The sequence below is a fragment of the Falco naumanni genome, chromosome 4, assembly GCF_017639655.2.
Source record: "Falco naumanni isolate bFalNau1 chromosome 4, bFalNau1.pat, whole genome shotgun sequence".
NCBI lineage: Eukaryota > Metazoa > Chordata > Aves > Falconiformes > Falconidae > Falco > Falco naumanni.
In genome coordinates, this window is record NC_054057.1 from 31,068,280 (window position 1) to 31,093,738 (window position 25,459).

Consider the following 25,459-nt stretch of genomic DNA (forward strand, 5'->3'; position numbering starts at 1 on the left):
AAGAAAACTAAGGTTGTTGGGACTTTTTTCTTCTCTTAGCTGCAACAGCTGCAAAACAGATGTAGGTTGACATGAGTTCTGCCAAAAATCTCTTCCAAGTCTCCCACCCATTTTCCACCAAAGAGAAGCTAGTTTGGTGATATGAACAGAGACCTGAAGGTCAGAAGGAGATGGGAGCTCCCAATCCTGGCTCTATAGAGACTGTTAAAAAGAAAAAAATCAGAAAACCTAGATTTACTGCTTTGAAAATTAAAACACCCCAGATTTCTAAAATTAGTATTCCAAGTAGTACGATGTCGATAGGGAATAAAAGGCAATCTGTACATGAACCAGAGCAACACTGCAGCAGGGAAAGTCAGATGACACCAAGAGTTCATAACTGTTGTTCATCTAACTGGCATCCATCTAAGTATCTTTTTAGGTGTATGTCCAATATCTCAAATGCGTTAAGCAAAATACCATTGTCTTGCTGGTCAGATCTTTGCTGGGATTTTATAGGATTCTGGTCGTTCAGTTGTGTGAACCTCAGTACTGAAAGGGAGTCAGCTTTCTGTGTACCTGTCTCAGGTTTCTGTGTGCCTCTGCAACTTCTGCTTTCAGCAATATTTGAACATATCATGTGTTTTTTTCAGAGTATTTTGACTATTACAAATGCATTCAGTGACATTCACAACAAATAAATAAAAACCTGAAACTTTTCCACTTGTGTCTGTCTGCTGGTGAAATCATACTGCTGACAAAACTGTGGCTGCCAGGCACTTACAATCCAGCATTGGCTTAAAAGCAGTATCCAGCAATGGCAGAAATGCCTAAATAACCAGTTGTCCAAGCATGCTCATATTTGCACAGGATCTGTGTGGGCTAACATTGCTAGCAGTGCTGAATCCTCTGTCCTGGCAAAGATGAAGGACAAATGCGACTCATGCAGTTACATTTCCCTTTCCTTACATCAGTACCCCAGTAGCATGGAATTTAGATGCTAACCGCATTTGTAAATTGGGAACTCAGAACCGTGAGTATTAACCTGAAAGATTACTTGGTTCCTCATGGTTTTACTGGCTGTACAGGAATTCTGTTTTCCTCATGGAACTATCTGCTTGCAGAAAAAGATTGCTTGCATTATAAATCTCAGTCATGTACAGAGATCAGTACCCTTCTGAGAGACATTTGGATGGGTACTCGTGAAGTTTTTCCTTTTGGCCATTCGTGATAGCAGTTGCTACCAAGGTTTCACACCCCTGACCCCACTTTCTTTTGCATTTCAAGGCTTATATCTTCATTTCTAGTATTTAGTTTTCAATATGGTGTCATCTGTAGGTGCATTGGTTTTATTGAAGCTCACAACCTTTGGTTTGGAAACTAGTGAGCCATGGATCTTTCTTGCAGCAAGTACTGGCATGGTAAGACTTCTGGCTCACGGCCTCACACAGGCACAGATTTACCAAGACAGTTAAGAGTTCTTCACCAGTGACCTGCACGAACTACATTTCTGTGCCACACTGCAGATAAGCAGTATGCACATCCACCTGCTTTCAAACACATATGAAACACGTCTGGTGGTGTAAGAATGGTAAGTCTGAATGCTAAGAAAAATGATTTAGGTATCTCTCTTCAGCAGTTCATTGGAATGCTGGTACAAGGGTTGAAGTAAGTTCAGGTCACCTACGTAATATCTGAAGTTTATAATGAGGTGGCAGACAAGGAAATTTCAAGGAAGAAAAGCAATATGCATGTTCCTGAAATGGAAAAAGGCAGAAAGAAGTTATAGTGACTAGTTTGCCAACTAGTACAAAGGAAGAAATGTGAACTTCCAGGTTTAAGTTGGTTTTGACCTGTCAAGTTTTCTGTGTTGAATTTGGATAGTGGGTATTGACCGCACACTGTAATCAATGCGTCTGCCATCTAATCGTGTGCTGTCCTAGAAATTCCCTATTCCAGTCATGACTGAACGGCTCCTAAACCCACTCAACAACTTTGGCCGATACCCTCAGCCATAAAACCAGCGGTACACTGTACATTTGAAGCAAAGTTCTGTGTGTCATGTCAGCAAAAGGTAAGAGGTTTAGTGGTTTGAAGCCATTAGCTTTAAAACATTTTAAATGTAGCACTGTGTCAAGCATCACCAGTTCTCATAAAATAAAAAAAAAATAAAAAATCCCTTCCAAGCAGCATAGTGACTGACAAAAAGTGAAAACATTTTTATACCTTTGTAAAATGTAGTTGACTGTAGTTTTGAAACCAGAGTCACTGGCCAGTTGGAGAGTCTCAGGCGGCGTGTCGATGATTCATCTGACACAAAGTCCCAGGGAGTAATTTCTTGTGGGCCTGTTCAGTTGGATGTTGATGCAGGTTTCTATTTAAATCAGCAACTGAAGTGTGAATTAATCTGTGACATTTTTAAGATGGTTCATGAGGCCAGAATTTGACTAATGATACTCCTACTGATCTTCTGCTAATTTTGGATTTATAGGTGTTGTATCATACCCAAACTTATAAATGTCTGGTCTCTTTTTTTTTTTTTTTCTTCTTTTCTTTCCATTCTCTCTTCCTCTGTTTCCTATCGGTTTTTTTGGTTGTTTTTTTGTTTTGTTGTGGTTTGGTCTGTTTATTTCCCCCTCCACTTTCATCTCTTTTCGTTTATTTAAACAAAATTCACTGACAGCAACAGAATGACTATCACTAAGTTCAGTAGTTTGGCTCAGGACCAAATGTACCTGTTTCTGAGAGTAAAAGGAATCAGGAGGGTAGTAATGAAACTTTCAGCAAATCTCTGATTGTGGCCAGAGTGTTTCTTAGTTAATGAGCTGTAGTGGTAGCAAATTTCCTACACCGACACTAGCTGTGACACAACCTCGCTACCTGCACCATGGCATGAGGAGGAGGAGATCCCATTATCACATAGGACATGCTTGCTAATTTTTTTTTTTTTTTTTTTTTTTGACGTCTATTGAATTTCCTACGATTTGTCTGTTGCCTTTCCCTGAAAGTGTAACTGGACTGAACCTTAAAGTGTATTATTTAAAATAGAGTTTTGGCTTAAGGTATTAGTAAAATGGTAGGAGAGTGAGATTCTCGAAGTATTACTCATTAAGACACTAATCAGATGATACACATCCTGTACTGGTTGGATGCACTGAGAGTTCCCAGAAGTGGGAAGGAGTTGAAGCTTTGCAGAAATTCTACAGAGAACTGTTGGGAAATGAAACACTGCAAGGTATTAAGCTGAAGTTTGACTTGCATGAATAGCAGCAGCAGCTCATGTCTGTCAGAATTACCGCTGCTTTCCTGATTCACAGTGAAGAATCTACAGGTATGAAAGCAAGGGTGTGCTTGTGAAAGAAGAAAGTTTGAAGAATGTTAACTTAAACATGTTGTTATCATTGGCCTTGTTTCCTATTTAGGTGTACACTTGTCATTACTTTAATTTTTTCCTATTTTTCTTTTTTTTTTTTTTTTTTCTTCTTTCTTTCAGATTCCCAAGAAGGAAACTACAAGTCAGAGGTCAACAGTAAACCCAGGAAGGAAAGGACAGCTTTCACCAAGGAGCAAATCAGAGAGCTAGAAGCAGAATTTGCTCATCATAACTATTTGACCAGGCTGAGGCGATATGAGATAGCAGTAAACCTTGACCTCACTGAAAGACAGGTACTGATGCAAAATAATGGACTTTGAATGCTTGCCCAATATTTACCAGTGGTTAGTAGCTCCTCACAGTGGAGCTCTTATTTATGTTACGAATAGATACGTTGATGTATCAAATTGAATGTTTATAGCAAAATTATATACATTTATTATCTCCCTGCTATGCAAGTAATTTTTATTTTTATAATGTACCAGATGCAGATTAATTTCATCTAGTAGGCAGAGATGGAAGATAAAAGCACAAGTAATATATCTGGTAAACTGGTGCACGTCTTTTCTAATCTGTCTACACTGATGTGGCTGAAGAAGTGGTAGGTCCCAAAGCCTGCATGCACAAGCAGTTGATTTGCCTGCATGCAAAAAATATGAGCATCTTGTTTTAGTCTATTAAATATATGCAGTTGCCATTTGACCAGAGTTTCTGAACATCCTGTTTCCAGATGGCAGCATGAATGGGAACACCAGCAAAACTGGAATACAGGCATTTTTAACCACTTTATCTTACCCTGCGCTGTGAAAGCAGAGGAGATGATGGAATTTCTTATCACTGTTATTGGTTTCCTGCTCACCAAATCCTGGTCCGGGAAACACTTCTGCACATGCTCAAGTTTCATCATGCATGTTGTCACATTGATTTCTAATGGAAATATTCATGTTAAGCATGTACTGAAGTGTTTCAGGATCTCATTCCAATACACCAAATAGGTAGTAAAGTCACATTTTAAATAACAATTACATCAACATACACATTTTAAAAATGTGTTTTAGTAAAGACGTTGAGAATACTGGACTCAAGTACACCAAATCACATAAAATACTACCCACAGTTTTACCATTAAAATTAAAAGCTTTTTGACCACTGATAAAGTCATCCTTTCTCCAGGAATCAATATTAGATTGAGGGATTGCTTTAGATACAGTCAGTAAGATGATATATTCAAGGGAAGGTATCAAAACAGCACCACGATTTGTTGATTCTGGATAGGAGAAGTTTTGCAATTTTCTTGAGTTTCATTTACACCTGCTATAAGTAGGCATCTCAGTGAAAATCCAGCCTTTTCTATACATATGATCACACACTTACTCACACAAGCAAATGAAACAGTTTTTTTTTTTCTTTGAATGCTTCTAGAGAATGGTTGTCCTTTCTAGCTTGTTAAGAATCAGCCAGTAATTTCTCATTAGACTTAAAAAAGATGCCAGGTTCCACTGGGGTCATTTTTCAGTTACTTAAATTTGTTACTTATATTTTAATATGCACTGTTTCGTGTCAAACATTTGATAAAATTTTGCCTTTTTCATTTCCACTGACACAATTAGATTAACTTCCACACCTGATTTTGACAGCTAAGGGGAGGAGGAATTAATTATTGTCTCAGTAACAAAGGCAGAGTCGTCGTGCAACTGAAAAATGATAAATAATTTTTTTAAAATATCTGCTGGCCAATTTGACAGGAATCAGTCAGCTGAATTCAGAAAACCATACCCATATTTAGTAGTGATTTTGGCCTGGAATTTAACTATTGTCCCTTTAAAATTCTTTATTCTTTTCTTCAAAGATCAGGTTGAGTGGTACAACTAAATGAAGAGAAAGTTCAGTATCCTAAAGGAAACAGTTAACTAAGAGCATACTGAGAAGGGACAGACGTATATTGTCTTTGGAGGAGAAAAGGCAGCCTGTGCTAGAAATGAAGAGAATTCATTTAGGTTATGGGAGCACTTGCTGTTTTCTAGCTGTTGCATAGTGTTGGTTTTAAGCATTCTGCTGATAATTGTGATGATTTGTATCTAATTATGTAATCTATTTCTTCCCTGCTTCCCCAGATTATCAGAGTGACAGCTGAGCTTCTAGAGATAACTCCCTCCCTTCCTTCATTCCTTCCTTCCTGCTTTCCTTCCTTCCTGCCTACCTTCCTGCTTAAAGCCCCTTGCTTAGAAAAGGGAATCATTAAGATTTTTAGTTTCGTAGAGTCCAGTTCTGTATCTTGCCACAATAAAACAGGCTGAGAGAAATTAAAAAAAAAAAAAAAAAAAAGCAAGCATAAAACCTGTATTGTTGATTGAAAACAAAAAGAAAATTGAGAGGAAATTCTGGACGTATGTTTCAGTTTCTGAATCATACTAAGCCAAGTAATGATGTCACTTCCAATTGTGTCAGTTAGGAATGTCTCTTTTTTAAATCAAATATATTGCTTTGATGGAAAACTGATGTAAATAGGCATGGTACTGGGTGCAGGTTTCCATGCTACATGGCTGTCTTCAGAAGCTGAATGCAGTAAATCAAAAAGCTTGACTCTTCTTGCATACGTGTTTTACATCAGTATTCTTGCAGTGACTTAAAAAATATTACTCCAGGGTGAACCTGGTGTAATACTAATACTTCTTTTTTTTTTTTTCCAGTTAAGAGACTTAACTCATATTCAGGACCTGTCTTTCCATCATTAGCAGAAAGAATGATTATTCTTGAGTGGGTTAACAACACCTATTTGTTTACTTACGACTTTTATTGCTTTCTTTTACTAGCTGTCCCAACAGAGGAGATTGTATTTGATACCCTTCTTAAGAAGATAAAATAAAAACAGGCCTTTCTCTAAAATTATGATGACTGAATTAAAATATATTGATGGAATTCCAAAAAAACCCAAACCTCCACAGTAAGGTAGCATTTTTGGAAAACTGCTATTTCTGAAACACTTCCCTTTACTATTTCCCCCCCCAAAGGCTGCATTGCAGAAAATGGTACCTGATAGGCAGTAGTTCCTTTGAACTAAAGTGAACACACAAATGATAACCTCAACCTCATCACAGGCTGTAGACCTATTTGTGTTGGAGCTCTCTTGATCTCTTACAAAACACTGAATTTACGCACAAGGAATTGAAACTTGCTTCAGGTAATACAAGGCAAAAAAAAGAGCAGTGGGTATTGGGTGAACTAATGTATCTGCTCAGAAAACAGCTTTGAGAGCAGACCTAACCCTGATGGAATTAATTGTTTAGCATAAATGTTTTTACTAGTTTGTTTTTTTTAAAAATGACAAGCATCATATTATTCAGAGTCCAGAAGAACAAAAAATAATCTGGGGAAAGTATTGAGGGGTCATCCTAAAGTTAAAACTTTCAGTTATTTCCCAAGATGTGAGATAAATCACAAACTCTATTATCTTGAGAAAGCTCTATCTTCCTCTTGACTATAGTGATAATTTCAACCATACGCTGCAGCTTAAAAGAGGCACTGACCAACTAACACTTCATAATTACCTTTTGTGGCATTTAAACAAGCTGTAGAAAAAAACATATGTCTGACCATATTTAAAAAGTTATATGAGGTTATTAAAGTTTTCTACAGTCATCAAAGTAAGGCTCCATTTGACTTTTGAAACAACTTACAAGATCAGTTCAAACATAAATGACTCATGGAAGGCTATTTCGCAAAAAATATTAATGAAAAAAACCCCTCACAACATATGGATCAGGAGAGGAGAAGTCACTCCCTAAAAAGGAAACCTGAGTTACAAGACAGGAGGATGAAATGAAATAAGTGCTTCAATTGCCTAGACATTAAGAGTGCACTTTGAGAGTGTTATAAGCACATCTGGTGGTAGGATGGCTCTATTATGGTATTGTAAGAATTCCAGCAGTATAGGTACATGTCATTCCTGCTCCATCTCCTATAGAATGCACTCACAATCCCTGCTTAGCCAGCAGTTAATAATTTTCAGCTGGCAGCGCTCTATTATATTTTGAAGAGCCAGTTAGACTAAAAACTATCTTCACTCCCTAGATATTTGTGACCTTGACAAGCGCATTCTTGGCTTTTTTGTACATCCAGATAAACTTGGAGAAGGTTCCATGCAGACTTTTTAGTATCTCACTGTGGGATGAGGAGAGGAAGCAGCTGCAGTGGGGTATCGGAGGCGTGGCAAAATGGACATTTTTATGGAGTTGGTCCTGCCAAATATAGAAGGAGTAGGAGATCTTTCCACCTCACAAGATCTTTTTGCACGAAGCTCATCAAAAGAGTAATGTTGCAGTTCTAGCAACATTAGCAGGCTAGCTAAGGTTACCGGAATAAACTGTCCAAATATATAATGCTTCTGTTTGCCAACACAGATGGAAAATCCCACCTAGTCAGATTAAATTCTGCTGATGGCAATGAGAAGGTTTATTTCTTTTTAACTTTAATTTCCAATACCCACCTAGAAGCCACCAATCATTTATAAAAGGCCTGAAGTCATCGATTTTGCATAGACAAAGGACAAAATGTTGTCAAATTGAAGAGTGATTCTGCTCTGTGTTTGGCTTCCATGCATGTGGTACCAACGCAGGATGACTGACAAAGGAAGAAGCTTTGTAAAGCCTTTTCCTACCAGAAAGAGAAGCAAGCAACATATACCCAAATGTATTTGGGCAGTATTGGTATGGTACCATAACCCCCACTGTAGCTCTGCATTGTTATGACTCTAAAAATAATAAATGAAATTTTCCATTAGAAAAGTTTCCTCCAGGCATGGTTACCTCAATCCTTCATCCCAAATGACTCTTTTAAAAACCTTTTCAGCATTGCAGAGATCATGGGAGGCTAATCACTGCATTTTTTAGACTTGACTGGTAAGAGTAGCTCTCCTTAGTCGCCTGGGTGAGAAACCAGGGAGTTCAATGTTCATCAATTAGGTGTTTCTTCTGAACCACCTCTGCAAGACTGAATGTCTCTCCATGCATCACACAGCATGACTGGTTTCCTACTTTAGGAAGCTAGATTTGTGAGGTGAAATTATTCCCCTTTACACTTTCAAACAAAATCAAACAATGGATTGATAGGACGAGCTTGACCATATCTGTCTGATTTATTGTGCTGTCACGTCTTCTCTGAAAGGCAGCTGCTCATTCCAAGCTTCCAAGTGTTAAGCCCTCTCTATACACACTATAATAATGAGCCTGTGTGGCTTGAAATCCTTTGGATTGTTTGCTTTATTTAAAGTAACACTCTTAATAAAATAAAACTCACTAATACTTTTATATTTGTCTTGAACAATATAAATACCAGCGGTAAGAGTTACTAGACTAACTCAGTGAGTTCTTTCTTAAGAAAGAATGCTCCTGGAAAACTTAATTATAACTCATGCATAATTTTGATTTGTGCAATAATTCTGTTTTTAAAAGAACATGCCAAAACTTCAAACAGCATATTTACTTTTGCAGTATTGATTGAATTCTAATAAGCAAGTCCATGTGCAAAGATCCAAGTGCCTCAAGCTGTTAGTTGCGAATGGACCCTACAGCTGCAGAGAAATCTCATGAGGTTCTGGGTAGGGAGAAACCGCTGTCTGTGCTAAGGAGCATATGAGATATGGATGGAGGTATTAGCAGCTTATATGGCTGTTCTTACAAAGTGAGTAAGGCTCTACTGTCCCCTACCCTTTCTAACACACAAGTTGAGAAAGATGCAGCTTCTTTAGTTGTCTAAGGAGATAGGAGCTTTTTAGGTTTGTCATTCATGGTCACTTCAAAAACCTGAAGAAATAAGTGAGAAACAAATGGTATTGCAGAGGTACAAATTAACATGTAGAATAAAGGAGATATTTCTTTTATACAGGGCACTGAAAAATGGAGAATCTCTGGTTTCACTAGTTTCTTCTCGTCAAGGCAGGCCTTGCTGAAAACAACTGCAGCTTGTCGAGGGTTTACTAGCTTTAGAACTTGATGCTGATTTTGAGGCTCATTTACCATCAAAAGACTCAGGACTGGCTTGTTTTGGAAGTCAGAAAGGTCCTCCAGATTTGAAGTCATGAACTGTAGGACTAGTTTTAAGTGAATGGAAATGAAGGTCCTTCTTACTTGGGCAGAGAGATGGCTTCCATAGTCACAGAGCCCTGGAGGATTGTCATGGGCTGGTACTCGGGTTGCTTTCTGCTGAGTCCTACTTCCTGATATTTGCCTTGTCTTCATACTAAAGTAGTAGCAGAAAAAAGCATCAATGTACTTACCAAGAGCTAGTCTTGATTACCCACTGTCTTTTTTAACTTTCACACTCAGCTGACCTGTGCAATGTAGGTGCAGAATAATGCGCGTTAGGTTTTTCTCCTTATGAAATAAAATGCTCTATGTCAGTAATTCACACAGGTAAATTCCTATACAAAGAAGAGGCAAAGTTTAGATCTTTCCCACAAATTAGTTTTTCACCATATTTTTCTTTTGTAGATTTATATATATTTATGCAAAGAAATTGGATGAAGGTAAACTCTAAAAAGATATGTTATAGGAGAATAAGGTAGAGTGAGCAGCACCCTCACAGATCACCTGCCTTTGCCTCTGGACAAAAACAAAGAGATACTGCTTTTATAAAAAATACTTCCTCATGGTACATACAACAAGCCAGTGGTCAGAAAGAACCTGAAATAGTGTGTCCCATTCTACTTAAGTTATGTTAACCCTGCAACCTAGTTAGGAGAGGTTTTAAATAGGAAGGGTTATCAGTTTGATCATGAAATTAATTTTGAACATTACTGGTGGAGAAGGTGGTAGTTCTTTGGATGGAGTAGAGGGAGCTAAACTGAGTGCTCTCAAAGATGTTTTGCAACTGGAATGAAATACTCCTGTCACTGATCCCCTCTGAAATAGAATGTCTATTCCAACCCTGTCTAAACGTGGGAGGTAGAACAGAGAATCTATCACCTAAGCAGTACCCAAGCCTCAACTGACTTCTATGTAACAAAAAACTAGAACTCACTCCTACACCTTCCTGGGTGCCAAAAGCTCCAGCTGTCCTTTGTGCACCTGCCAAAACCTCCCCTTTTTCTCAACAGCTGCTGCAAAGTGCTTGCGCAAAGTTCTGTAACGTAACACGGAGCAGATTGCTTTGGATCGGTGAGCAGGTGACTTAAGCAATTTTAATCAGAAGCTTCTGGTACCACTCATTGATTTCCAATGAAAAGTTAATTTTCTCCAGTTGATGTATTTTGGTACTATTTTATAATAACTATGAAGGCATTTAATACTCAGATTTATTTAAACTGATTTTAAGCTCAAAATTTTAAGAATTTTAAGAGATGGTTGGGTTTTTTAATAGAAATTTGATTCCTTTAAATTATATAAGGAAGAAAATTAAGTTTAATTGAATAAAACTACCTTAACTTACTCTCTTATGCATCCAGCATACTTGAAATCCAGATGAACTATTTAAAATCTGATGTTATCTTTAGTTACTGAAGTAAAATGATAACTCTGACTACCATTTCTGTAAATATTTTAAACTAATAGATTTGATTCTTCTAACGCTTATATTCATTCATAGTACAGATTAGGAAAAAAAACTTTTCTCTTTTACATTCCTATTTGCTTTTATAAGTTTTATGAGTAAACTACCATGAAAATGCTACCTCTATATATGCAAAAAGGTAAGTTTCAGCTTTATATTACCAGTGATTTCTGTAATAAGTTCAGGAGTTTGACTTTATTTAAAACTTGGCAGCATAAGTGTACTATCTAAAAATAATGGGAACATTTTCAGAGCCAAAGAAAGTTGAAAAATAAACTTTTTTTTTTTTTTAAATTTTGACAAATCGAGGTTATTTTTTGTTATCCATATGTTTGTCTGCACTAGAGGAAAGTAAATTGATAGATTAGAAAAAAATAATAATAAAAGAAAATGGACAATGACTGACCAGGTGAAGAATGCTTGAAAGGCTTAGTGGTTTGGTCTTCTTGAGACATCGTTTAGTTACAATAAAACATGGAACTTGGGATATGGACTTCAGACACATATGTAGAAATAGGCATCCCTTAGAGCAAAATAACAGCTTCAGCTAGCACAGTGCTCTTGTTTCTAATTTTTAACATTTGTGAGATATCAGGCCTCAAATTTTAATCTTGTTTGGCATTTATGCCATTAAAACCTGGAATAGAAAACCTAATTTTAGGAAATAATCTTTCATTTCAGGAAATAGATTTTTTAAAAAGAAATGTCTTTTTTCTTAAAAGAAGAGAGACAACGGACAATGCAACTAAGGTGGTTTGAATTCAGTCATGCTTAATTTTTCAGACAAGATGTCTTTATTAAGAAATACTCATTAATTACAGAAGGTATCTGTTTAGCTTTTCTCTGTAAGTACAGAATGCTAATATCCCATGTCAAAAGGAACTCTGCATTCCTCAGAGCATGGTAGAAGTCAATTATTCTTAAAGTTAGTATGGCTGAAGTGCACTGCTGAAGAAGGAGTATTAAATCAGAAGGTTAGGTGATATGCTCATTCAGAACCAAAATGGTGTGTTGATGTCCACATCATGAAGATCTATTAAAGATACACAGGCAAGACAGCATATAATGTGGTCCTCAAGCCTACTAAGCGCACACACACACACACACACACACACATATATATATATATATAAAATTAGTATAATGATTACTTTAGTAACGTAAACTAACAGTGTCAACCTCCTTGTTTGGAATCTTCTTCCATGATTCCTACAGCATAGATCTTTAAATAAATTGGTCACAGCAAATACACCCTACATCAGGAGATGCACAATGTGAAATCATTTACTCGTATCTTAAGTAACAGTCTAATCATCAGATGTGGAGATGCAGATGCTAAATGACTTGTTGACTAAGGGAAAAGAAACTGTGCTTTCGTGCCAGTGAGCAGATGTGCTCAATAGACTGGCTTGTAAGTGCTGATTTAGAAACAGCTGTTCATGCTACCATCATCTTTAATATAGTTCGTTTCCCTCCACTTCCTTTGTTTTCTGTACATACATATGCTTGCTCTATATAGTTAAGTTGTGCTAGTCAGAGGGTGGAGAAGGGGGAGTGCATTTTCATAAATAATAGACAATCAGGTCCTGATTCTGGGAGGTGGTGAGCACTCTCAGCTCCTGCTAGAGCTAACTTAGACTTTAAAAAACAGCATTAAAATGTTTGTAAAACCTATGGTATCACGTTTGTCATAGTAGATCTTTAAACTAATTTAAAAGGATATTGTTTATATAGAAGTTGTAAATGTCACAAGCTAGTTCTTTCACTACAAAAACGTTCAAGATTTTTTCAAGTTCACTTCGGTAAGGGCTTTTTCTCTCTCCTTTACCTTTATGTTTTAATTTTTTATTTTTCTTTCAGTCGTTCTCTTCTTTCTTTCTGTTGATCTTTCTCCCTTTCTTTTGTTCTATTTCCTCTTTTTTCCTCCTCTCCTCTTTTTGTTTCTCGGGGTGTTTTGTTCTGATGCATGTTCTGTGCTAAGTTGTGTGTTTGAAAAGCACAGTTTTCCATGAATCCAGATAAATTGATACTCTAAAGTACTTTGCACAAAGTTTCCTTCACTTCCTTCCTAGTACTAAAATATAGATGGATCACGTATCAGTAACAACTATACCCTCCATAGTTGACTCTTCAACTCCAAAGGAAGTTCAGAATTCCAATATCTGAATTTGATCTCTAGAGGAAATAACAAGTGAAGTACCTGTCTCATATTATTAGCACATGAGCATTAAAGTCTTCATCTAAAGTTCACTGAACCCTATGGAAAAACTCACTGACGTTAGTGTACTTTGGATCAGGTCAAAAATGGATTTCAATACTTTATAATGGAGGACATAAAGAAATACATAGAAGAAATACCTAACGTATTGCCTCATAAAACAGTCCTGCTGTACGTTAATGCAGGAAAGGACATCGTAATAAACTCATAACATTTTCAATGATAAATTTCACTATAATTGTTTTCTAGCTTTTGAAAATAATCTTTGGCATACCAAGTAATTTCTTATTTGATGTTCTTTAAGTAAATCAGATACAGATTATTTGAAGTCATTAATAAAAAAGCCGAGAACATTGGGGTTTTTTTACCTTTTTTCCCCCCTTCTTTCTTTTTAAAATTACTACCATTTTCTTCCTCCTACACTCAAGGGAGGGCATGCAAAGGTAGCTGGAGCCCTTTCAGCCCTACTTTACTTAAATGCTGTGTTTCCCAGACAGTGGGTCATGTGCAGACATAGTCGCATGCTGGTTCCTCTGAGGAATTTATAAATGTATCTTGCGCTTATTCTTAAAAAGAGAAATCATTGTCCTTTAATTGATTTTTATCCGTTAATGTAAAGATGCTGAGCTAGACTCATCCCTGCTGGAGGCATTCTAGGGCATGGCTGGATGAGCTAGTCTGAGGGTGGGTGATCTCAATGAGGAGGTATTCCTCAGCCTGTCCTCAGCCACTCATTACCTGGAAGCCGGTGCCAATCTTTCAGTTCTCCTGGGCGTAACGCTCAAGGAGAGAGACTGCTCTCAACTGTGGTTTCGTGAAGCAAACTGAATTATAAAAAGCAGCAGCAACAAAATATTGGGGAAAAAACCCAACACCAAACCAAAACAACAAAACCAAAAAAGATTAATCTACTAAATTGGAGTAGAAAACAGTCAAAAAATGTCTGTCCAGTATATGTGAGAGTTTAGCTCTGTCTGTGAGAGGAGAACAGAAATGAGCACCTGCATCAGGAGTCAGGCAGTAATCATCGGGCTCACCTCTGTCCCCCCCGAACAGTTCCTGACGATGACTCTAGCAGTATTAGCTTCAGTTTCTCAAGAATCCAAAAGTGAAATGGATGCATCCAGTAGGTGGCTTGCCTGGATCTCTCCTGTTCCATTAGTTAAAGTAGGTTGAATCCAGGCTATGCTGTGAAATTTTTGCTTCAAATGCACTACTGCCATTTTTCTTGAAACCACTTTTTATATACGTTATTATTTTGTTTTAGGCTTTCAGTGCTGTGACTTATTCTGTGAATGTTCCAAGACATGAAAATACCCAGAGAATTGCTTAGTTCTTTTAAACACCACTTCAGTCCTGTTAATTATTTCTTACTGAATAAAATTCTCTTGGCCCTTATTTCAGAAGAAGAGTGATAATATTCTGTGGTAGTGGGTTGAATCCAAAGTGTATTATTTTTGATGTTTAGATTATTACTGCAGTTGCATCTATTGCACTGTTTGGCAACAGTAGAGCAGCGCCATTTGCGAAAGAAACTTCATTGTCTTAAAACCCCAAAATAAACAAAATGAATCTTAATTTCCCTGAGAAAGCTGCCCATGTTGTACTAATGCTGTACCCTTTTGAATACAGTTTCCACAGACACCTCTGATACGTGACCTGAGTATGATAATTGCCAACATCACAGCAGCCAGTAATAAATACCTTCCCCTTTACACTCATTTCACTTTACAAGCCAGATTCTTTGGCTCTGATGAGTTGACTAAAGGAAAGGATGTGTTGTTCTTTGAGGCTCTTAACTAACCTGGAATCATTTTTCTCTGTTCCCAAGTGATTGGCTTTAACAGCTCATATTGGCTTTAACAGCAATTTAGAATTAAAAAAAAAATAATATAACTCTCTTCCTTCCCACAAACATACCTACGGATAGTGATGTTAACTATCAGTTCAATTGCAGTAAAATTTTAATCTAAAATTCAAAGTGATAGTAAAGGTTTAAAAACTGCAATGTTTCCTGGATGTGTAAGACAGATTCAGCAAAACAGCATTTTTGTGGCTCTATTACTCATGTTGTACAATATGTCCTGCTGTGCCTGTTCCTTGCTGTTTCTTTTAAAACTCTGAAACACATTCTGCTAAACGCAGCAGAGGATACACCAACATTGCAAGCTTTCTTGCTTTCTTTCCAAGTGAAAAGTTGCAGACATTGTTTATTTTTCTGTGGAACCTTCATGTGAAGAGCTGCACAGACACAAACACATGAGATTTTTTAGCAACATTAACTCTAAATGGAGCAAACCCAACCATCTTCTATTCATACTGTTTTCAGTGACAGTATTTTAAGTTCATTTGAAATCAGCCTTTAATCCTGTCTAATATATTTGACAGATGCTATGCACATCTTTTTTTTTTTTTTTTTTCCTTTTCTTTTGGCTGTTGAAAAAAAGTCCTTGCGGTTTGCAGTGCTGGTACTTTAGAACTGTGCAAATAATTTATGTTTACTTCCCCCCTATATATTTCTATACAGAGATGGGGAGGAGGGGAAATGAGTTTCAGCTGGTGTAAAATCTAGGGGTTTCATGTGATTTAAATACAGATAGATTTTTGATTTGTCATGCTATGAATTTCTTTTCCATTCTTATCTAAATGCTAAATGTAGCAGAATCAAGGATCAGTCAACTAGAATAATTTAAATACACATGTGAAATAGACAGGGGAAGTTCTAAGTTTTGATGGTAACAAATGCTCTGTCAGATACTTCAGCAAGTAACACCGAAAAAAAAAAAAAGAGCTTTTAAAGTGCTCCACCTGAAACTCACCACCAGTTTACAGAAACAGGCAGAAGGCAATGCAAACTTCTCATTGCAAGTTCCTTTCCAAAGCAACTACCCTCTTTTGAAGGGTAATTAAAAGCACTGTAAGCCCAAGGGACAGCAGTATGGGTCCCTGCAACCAGATGGGATTCTGTCAAATGAAATGTGGGTTCTCCTGCGCAGTCCCTTGATGGGAACCATTTTGCCTCTGTTTCTTTGCCTGTGAAATGGCATTAATACATTTTTCGAGAGTATGTGAACTTGTCAGTGTTTTCTAAAGGGCTCCGAGGTCTTCCTGTGGAGCTATCTATTGCAGATAGCCCGGCTGCCGCCTTGCAGTAAACTCCTTACCCCCCTTCGCAGTCGTTACCCGCACATCCCCAGGGTTCACATCCTATCCAGAATGGGATTTCCTGGTCTTCAGGGAAGGCTTGCTAAGCTGTTTACCATACAGACAGAAAGGCACATAAAAAAGCTAAGAAAAGAAAAAAAACCCCAAGTGCTGTGTTACAGCTAGAAAGATCTTTATTACCTTCAATGACCCCATCTTTCTTTCCTTGTTTTGTGTTTCTTCTGTGAAGGTAAAAGTTTGGTTCCAGAACAGACGAATGAAGTGGAAGCGGGTAAAAGGGGGCCAGCAAGGGGCAGCGGCCCGGGAGAAGGAACTGGTGAATGTGAAAAAGGGCACGCTGCTCCCCTCCGAGCTCTCTGGCATCAGCGCAGCTGGTCTCCAGCACACAGGGGACTCACTAGCGAACGACGACAGCCACGACAGCGATCACAGCTCTGAGCACGCACACTTATGATACACAGAGAGTGTCCCAGCTCCGTTCTCAGGAAAGATGCTTTGCTGGCAAGCTTTACACAGGCATCGTTTACGTATGCAAGTGACTCTGGCAGTGATTTTTAAAGTTGTTAAGAAAAATTCAGGCTTATTGTGTCTGCTTTTCTTGATTTTTAGATGGTTTACAGTAAGTGCCATGTCTTAAAGGTGCCTCAAGAGTGGAGAAGTGGAAGACAAACTTACTTTGAACATTCCAGTTTTGTTTGTCATGTTTATGACAGCGGGCAGGTATTTTTGCTTTAGCTTGCACTGAAAATTACATTGCTCTCAACAGACGTTATATTCTGAAAACCACAGTGCCACAAAATCACTATCTAGTGGATAAGAAATGTATTTTAACTCTGTATATATTTACCTTACAGCATTTTCCTGTCTTCACTAATTTTAGCAATGCATTCATATTAGCTGATGGCAATAGTCACTCATGACAAATGGCTTTTTGTCTCTTTATTTTTGTTTTGTTTTTCCAAAGACATACAATACATGCAGATACTTTTGTTCAAGTAGAGAACACCACAATAGTGTCTGCTAGGACACGTCCTTGTATGACAGACAAAACAAACCTTATGTTGCATTTACTATCAACTGCTGCTAATAGGGTATTATTAAACTTACCTAGCTCCTCAATTCTTCTTATCTTATAACTGCAAAAAATGATTTTTAGGATCATAAGGATTGTCCAGTAACCTACCAAAAAATGTCGTGTTCCACTCATGCTCGGTGGAAATGTCCCAAAGGATTTTTCATTTCTACTTTGTCATAATTGAGTACATTGATAAATACTGACACTCTGCAGAAATGTTGTCGCTTCATCATCAGTTTAAAAAAAACAGCAGATAAGCTGAAAGTTATTATCAACTGCTTATGTTGATAGCAATCGAAATATGAAGGTAACTCAGTATTGTGTCCCATGTGTAAAATCAAGACACATTTTCTGTTTTAAGCTTTTGTGTACATACAGGCAAATACCAAACCCCAAACTTTAATGCAAACCATTGATTGTACTTTGTAAAGAAATATGTTTAATAAATAATCCTTTTTAAATACTTCTGGTCTCTCTACAGTGATTTCATTGGATACTTAAAGGTTTTTTTTGTAAAATGCCTAAGCAGCTCTGCCTTTTTTGGATCTTTCGGAACTTAGTCTGCCTGTGGACAACACAAAACTATATTTTCAAATTTAAGCTTTTAATCTTGGATAAACCTTTTACCTTGATCCGTTTGGGAAACTCTTTCCTTTAGCAGGAAAAAGGCATCTAGCAGCTAATGATATATTCAGCCAAAACCAACAAAAGTCTGTTCAACCATTTTTCCAGGTTTAGAGCAAATATAAAGGGTTATTTTGTTGAACCTTGTTGAAATGGATGAAAAGGAATAAATATGAGGAAGGGATGCATACTTACATTATCATGCCTTTGTTCAATAAAGCTGTTCAGCAGAAAAAAACCCAAAATATCTCAAACAAAAAAATAATCAGAGATTAATTGGACTGGGTAGTGTGATAGAAGAAGCTGAGTAAGAAACGTGCATAATGTAGTAAATGCTTGTGAGCATTCACTGAAGCTCCGCTATGTAGAGCAGTAGGGCACCATAAAAATTAAATGCGATCAAGAACTCTGTGTCTGTGTTCCAAATACTTTCCACTGTAGGTTTGATCCTTCTTGCACATTAATTGTTGTCATGATCATTTTAGTTTAAAATATCCATGCAATGGGATCCAGTGGAATCCAAGTATTTCTTTAAAGACTTCAGAGCATTTTATTGATTCCAGCAGTTAAGGGGTTTTACATTTGTTTCTCAGTTCTTTCTCAAGTGTCTTTGTCCTACAAAACTGCTGAGAAAGGGAGTAGGATAGAGAAGTAAGAATACCTGATATTTTTAATTTCGTGGCTGGAAAGGAAAAGTTTTTTGGGGTTGTGGTGGTGATTATCAAAACAGGAAAAAAACCCCAGTGATTCCGACTAAAACTTTTTATTCTTGTCTGGTTTTTTCTCCTTCTTAAATGAAACTGAGCTGAATTTTGAAATGAAAAATTAGAATGAAAAGTTGAAAAAAAGCATCTTGACTTTTCAAAGAACATTTTTTAACAAGAGATTTAGTCAAATATTATGTGTTTTGATTGCTAGTAAAGAGGGGAGAGAAAATTATTGTCTTTCAAATACTCTTTGCAAAAAACGCCTTTTCAGGTTTGCAAAACCATTTGTTGCTGTCTTTCATAAAAAGTTTCAGACTGAATCTTGGGATCAGCCAAGTTTGAACTGACATCTTACAAAAGAAAATAGGAAGTGCTTTACTTTACCTGAAATGCACCAGCAATGTGCTCCTAGCCCAAGGCATTCTGAGAGGTGTATTATTCTGTTAGCAGCATTGTGATTTGACTGGGATATTTAGAGTGGGGGAACAGCCAGTATGTGTGATGATGGCAATCTGTGAGCCATAACAATCTCATTACCAGGAAGATATTTTTTTTCCTGTTGAGAAAGATAGTAGTCTTTTTCCATTTTCCTAGTTTTAACTGAATGTCTTGAGACTTAAAGCATAGGTTGAAGAGAGAGAAATATGTGCAAATGAATTTACAGCGCTAGGAGACATTTTTGTTTAGATAATTGAATAAGCCTTCAAACAAAGGACCAAATTATGTAATTTTATATTACAGGGAAAAAAAGATGACTAACAATTGATCACCTCCCATGCTTTAAGAGCAGCTCAGACTTTGAATTTGGCTGTAAGGTGCTAAGATTACTTGAAGACCTCTTGTGGCTTTAAACAATTGTGTTGTGGGTACACCATTGGTAAGTGCAATATGGTGCAGAGATTCCCCACTGGCAGAAGTGGAAGCTATGAAGCCTAAGCACAGCGAGCTTCCTGCTATGGTCTTGAAGGAATTTACTTACAAGCACAGCCCCACAGAAATACAGACATGCTTCTTCCAGATTTCAGCTAGCTCAAATTCAAGCCACACGTAGCAGCAACAAACACTCTGCACTTTAACTGCGCTTTGTGGGTTAGCAGATCTGCTCAGGACTCATCGACACAGATGATGTCTCATCTTGTTCTAAATACCCTGATTACTCAAAAAGTGTGTTATGGAAGCCCCTGGGTTCAATCACCTGCTGTAACATATGACTTTTTATCAAAGGTTTAGCACAATTTTGTGGCTGAAAACAGCTATGGATAAAGGCTTTGGAACTGTAACTTCAAGTTTTGTTTGACCTTCATTGGCTTCTATCTGTCTGCAATCTAACACAGGGTTCTTCTACCAATCTAGCCATATGGTATAGCTAAGACTATCATTTAACAGATGGACAAAATCAAGCCCTAAAAATTGTCATTTGCCGTAAGTTGTGCAAGCACTTGGTGGTAGAGTGAAATCTGGTGAAACCTAGTTTGGTTTATTTATCTTTATTAGTTCCTGTTATTAAATAGTGGCTAATCACTGTTCATGACTTATTGTCAATGAATCCTGCTTCTGAGAATAATGATGTATTTTTTGAGTTACAGTAATTTTGATATCTGTCCAGAGCCTACCTCTCTTTGATGTTCTGTTAGCATATTACTGAACCAGACACAGAAATTGTGTACCCTTATGGAACATACACGGAAAATATAACTGACTGCAAAAAGGCAGTGATGTTTAACAGTTTAATTTTCAATATGATGGATGATAAGAATTTTTTTTCTGCTGTCTCAGGTACAAGGCTATATAATATTTGCAAAGTTTCTTTCTCTTCCCTTATAACTCTTGAGTTTTTATTTTATGTTTTTGTTTAGTTTCATTGTTTTCAGTTTTATTTTGACAATATCAGTTCAAGAAGTGTGGTTAAAATATCACCATTGCAAGCTGGCTGAATTTATTAAAACACAAACTGGAAATAGTTTGGGAATTTAATTAAATGCTTATCTTTTCTTGACTTTCTTTTTTTTTTTTTTTTTCCATCAGATTCAAATATAGTCAAAGGAGAACAAGAAGGAGAGACTCTGTCTTTCCACCACAGGCCAAATTTCAAGGCAGTTAAGTATCCTGCTTTTTAAAATGAAGGCTCTGACTGCTGCAATAATATTATTTGTACAAATAAAGAAAGAAACACCATTAGGACGTGCACTTTTAGTATCTACGAGGAATCATATAAGTTAGGGACAAAATATCAGCTTCAGCCTTCATTTAGAATTTCCTGGCTTCAGTCAGTCTATGTCTCTTGGGTGAGCTTGTATTTAATAGAGTACATGCAGTATTTAAGATCGGCTACAAGATTCAAGAAATTTTAGAGAGTAATATTTAACCAATGATGTACTGTAATTTAATATAGTTATGTAATGTGTGTGGATTGAAAGGGAGAATTCCTTTTATAGACCTGATGTCTACATTCATTTAGAAAAGGCAATGTAGCTGATAGCTGGCAGCAACTGGCACAGGGCTTCAGTGATGATGCACATTATTACCTCAGATTAATGAGGACTTACTAGAGCTCATTTGTTTTCTGTTCATTTTCATTTTAAGTCCATAGTCTTTTGACATCATTTGCAGCTGAAAGCTACAGTGTAGGAATCTATGTCAATGTAATATAAGGCCTCTGGCTGCTAGGCAGGGCCTCCATATGGCATAATAAGAGGTTATCACAGTCATCTGTACAAACTGCAAATGTATCAGAAATTTCTCAGCCATTTATTACTCCTGTCCAAGTTGTGCATGCAAATCTGCAAGTCATTGTCCTTTTTCTGGCGTCTGAACTGTCATGACTCCTATCTGCAGAAATCTGGTGAAATTTTACTTTCATTCCATTGAAAACAATCACCTAGGAAGCAGATTTGGTTAGTCAACAAACGGAGAGACCCCAAAAACTGTTGTAAACGAAGACCTTGTTAAATAGTAGTTGTAGTAGGAAATAAACATAGTTTCAATTTTTGCAGTTCTTTTCTGTAGATAGACTTCCAAGGCTTTTTAAAGAAAAGTAAGTTTTGAAATAGCCTTTTTAACTGATAAACAGCAAGGGACTCAAGGAATTTCTTCTGGCCACCATCTATAATACGCCCAGTAAGCCTTTTGGGATTAGGTTCAGTGCCCACTAGATTTGCTGGGAGGACTTGGTTCTATTCTTCTATTCTTTTTTTATATTTGGCCCTTGAGTGCTTTCTAAGACAATCTTTTCCAACCCTTGCAACCCTGACTCCTTCCCTAATAGGATTCACAAAAAAAGGGTAAATATGTGGTTCTTCACAGCACAAATGGAAGTTATAGTTAAGATAAGGTATAAGGATGTGATCCAGGACACTAAATAATAATTAAAATGGCATTAGTTCTGTTCAGAGGACTAATTGACTGGAATAAAACATACTGCCACATCCCTGTTATTTCTATATATGGTTTCATATTTTTGTGTATCATTGTGATTATTTTAGAAAATTTTATATATTATATCAATTAAGGTTATATACTTGAATGTAAATATTCAGTTCTGATGTCTAACAAAACAACATTACTAGTACACAGACTTCTCTCTCTCAAGAGACAGAAAATTTGGCCATAAGTACTTTTCTGCTAACATTTGGATTATACTTGTAAATTTTTTAAATTTAGCATTAAATGAAACCCTATAAAATGTTATTTTACATTAGTGACCAACACGTTTCAGATTCACTCATCCTTTAAGTAAGCAGCACAATTGTTTTCTGTAGGAACTTTCTTGTCTTATAACCACATGATAATATCATGGGTTTTGTGTTGTAAAAGTGCGCTCCAAGACCATATGAAGCAATGAACATGGCAAATACCTATAAAAGTGGTTTAGGATTTAGAGACAGATTCTCATCCTTAGTGTCACCATGAACATATAGACACTGTATATGTTACTTATGTTTGCTTATGGACTGCAGGGTTTTCAGAAATATGCCTATTCTGAGTGCTTACCACATTATTTGCCAAGAAAGTCACATGCACAGCTGAGAAAATACTGAAATGGGCATTTTCCCAAATTAAAAGTTTATCTTGAAAAGTGCCCTTAGAAAAATTTTATGCAATCACCACAGAAATGCATTTAAGAGAGTAAAAACTACCAGGGGAGAAAAAAAGTCCTAGTTTGGAATTACAACACATTGTAAATAATTTTCTATATGTATTTCTGTAATTCCTACATATATACCTATTCACTGGAACTGTGGAAACAAAATACACAATTTTTGAGTTCATAAGCAATACTGAGTACAACACAGCTGTTACTTTTCTAATTTTAGCATATTTGCATAAGACATATGATTCTGATGACAATATTATGAAGAATTTTCAGAACTTCTTTTATATAAAATATTTTTTGCAAGCAAGAAGTAAAGATTCTTCTAAGGAAGCAAAGGACCTCATCTAAAGCCTGTAGATGGCAATGGAAAGATTACGATTGATTTCACAGGGATTTGGATTTAGCCCAAAGTACACACAAAAGTTCATACAAATCAGTGAACAGTCCGGGATTAAGACATTAACCAGTAATTTCCAAAGTGACTGTTGACTTTGTGTGTCCGTTATGACACACAGTATCCTGATTTCAACAAAGTTTTGAGTACACAGTGAAAATTAGGACCACTTTATGGAAATGTGAGTTGAGGACTCCATATTACCAGTCAGTTAAGAAAATTTTGTTCTTGGTTCTAAGAGTCTTATAATACAGGATTTATATAGCTGGCAAATCGTCACATTATGTTATTAAATTGTAGGTTTCATAACCAATATAAAAGAAAGTTGCTATGCTGCTTTCCTTCTCCTGTAATTTGTGGCATTAGTAGATAAGAAAAATAAAACACATTATATATAGAGGTAGGTTTGAACAGATGTTCCCGAGTGGTTGCAGGGGGGTAGGGGTGTCAAGGAAGGTAAAACTTTCCTTCCACTCAGATGTCTGTCTTGAATTTCTCACAGTTTTTGCAGACAGTTTGGCTCACTTCCAACATACATCGTTGCCTGTCTGGTATGAAAAATGCCATCTGTGGTGTATGGAAGTTCTTTCTTTAAAAAGTGGCCTGCTAATTATTCTTCAGGCAGGTGTTACTAAAGTGAAGTCAGGTGTCAAGCACGGTAAAACCTTTGAATTGCCTAAAATTGCCCTGTTCTTGTGTTCTGTTCTTTCCCAAAAGAATAGAACAGAATATTAGAGAATTGAAATGTTGGTTGATATAGGATTGAGATGACTCATGCAGCAGTATACATTGCGGTGACACTCAAAACCTGAAAGTTAAAGGATGTGGGTTGAATGAAGTGTATAAATTTTCCAAAACAAATATCCTTCTGATGCTTATGAGCTGACTTTCTTTTCCTTTACAGTTGCACTGCCATCTTGCAAAATGTTAAAAATCCTGATGCTCTCAAAGATTTCAGATAGGGTAAAAGGTGGTGGAAAGAATTTCCTTCTGTGCTTTAAAAGACTGGGAGAGCTGTTTGTTGAAAAGAGTGTGGAAGATGGCTGTATTGTGTGAGTGACACCTGCAAATTCTCACCTATATTCACTCTCCAAAACACTCGTACTATAAAGCTTTTTGAAGATTAATAGGATGGTTAATGGGCCAGAATCAACACCAGAGGCTGCAGGCAGCCAATCGCCTGACCCACGAGCCCCAGCTCCCAGGACAAGCACTGCTGCTGCTTCTCATTTATGATAATTAGTCGGCTCCTCTGTCCCTTACATGACATCAGTCCTCCCAACAGAAGATGAAAACTCACCACGCTGAGCCAGATGTTACAACACTTCTCTCTCCCTAGCAGATGAGTGTTGTTAGGAGGTGAGGGATTATCAACATAAATGCAAGGCTTCCTATTTCCTACACCGTTTTCAGAAGACATTTTGAATAAAGCAGTCCTTTTACTCTTCATAATCTTGGTGTGCAGAATGAATGACATTAGTGGTTTTAAAAAAATGAGCATGAGGAAAGCACAGGCACATTTACTCCTTTTGACAGTAAGACTGCATTGTCTGCTTTATGAGTGATGAAAGCAATTGAGCTTTCCCCCCAGCCTCATGCAGAACCCTTGACAAAATATTTACAATAGATTGATACGACACTGAGATAAAGAGCTGTCCTATAAGTAACAGGGTACCTAGTGCTCTTACATTTTTGATCAACCCTGAGACATCTGGATGATTTTGAACTACCAGTCTTCTACTACGAAGAACGGTTTGACGTTCTTAAGGGCTTCCTCTTGTGTTTTCAATATCATGCTCAGCCTCTGACTGACTTAGCATATTGCAATAATGAGATGTACACAAAGCACTGGCATGCAGCATTATTGAGATGATTTCCTTTTTGGCTCAGCCAGATTCCTGTTAAAAGTTATACGGACTCTTAAGAGACTAACAAAAGAAGAATTAAAGATCCAGCAAAGGCACGAAGATAAGCGTGATGAAGCTGGAGTTAGGATCTCGTGAAATTAAAAGCAGACTTTGTATGAATACATTTATTGAAATGTACCATTGACATTTCATTACACAACAAAGCCACAAAACCCTAAACTCCTTTCTTGGCCGAGGTTGAATACCTATCAAAATCCTAGTATTTACTTGTTAGAGTGGGTACTTCATTAAATTTGCAGAATAGAGGCTTAGATGAACACATTTTGATTAAAGAGAAAGCGAAACAAAACTGAAAATTGCACTGAAATAGTTCCTGTACTGTAATGCATTAATGGCTAAAATCCATCCCATACCTGCT

General features: G+C 37.0%; 1 protein-coding gene across 1 annotated transcript in view; it reads left to right on the plus strand.

The window, feature by feature from the left end:
- The window catches only part of MEOX2 (mesenchyme homeobox 2), a 55,140-nt gene extending 36,437 nt beyond the window's left edge, over positions 1–18,703 (plus strand). Inside the window, exons 2-3 of the mRNA XM_040592958.1 lie at positions 3,473–3,645; positions 16,510–18,703. Coding sequence (XP_040448892.1) covers positions 3,473–3,645; positions 16,510–16,734 — 398 coding nt within the window. The 3' untranslated portion in view covers positions 16,735–18,703. The remainder of the gene's footprint in view (positions 1–3,472; positions 3,646–16,509) is intronic.
- Positions 18,704–25,459: the final 6,756 nt, after the last annotated feature.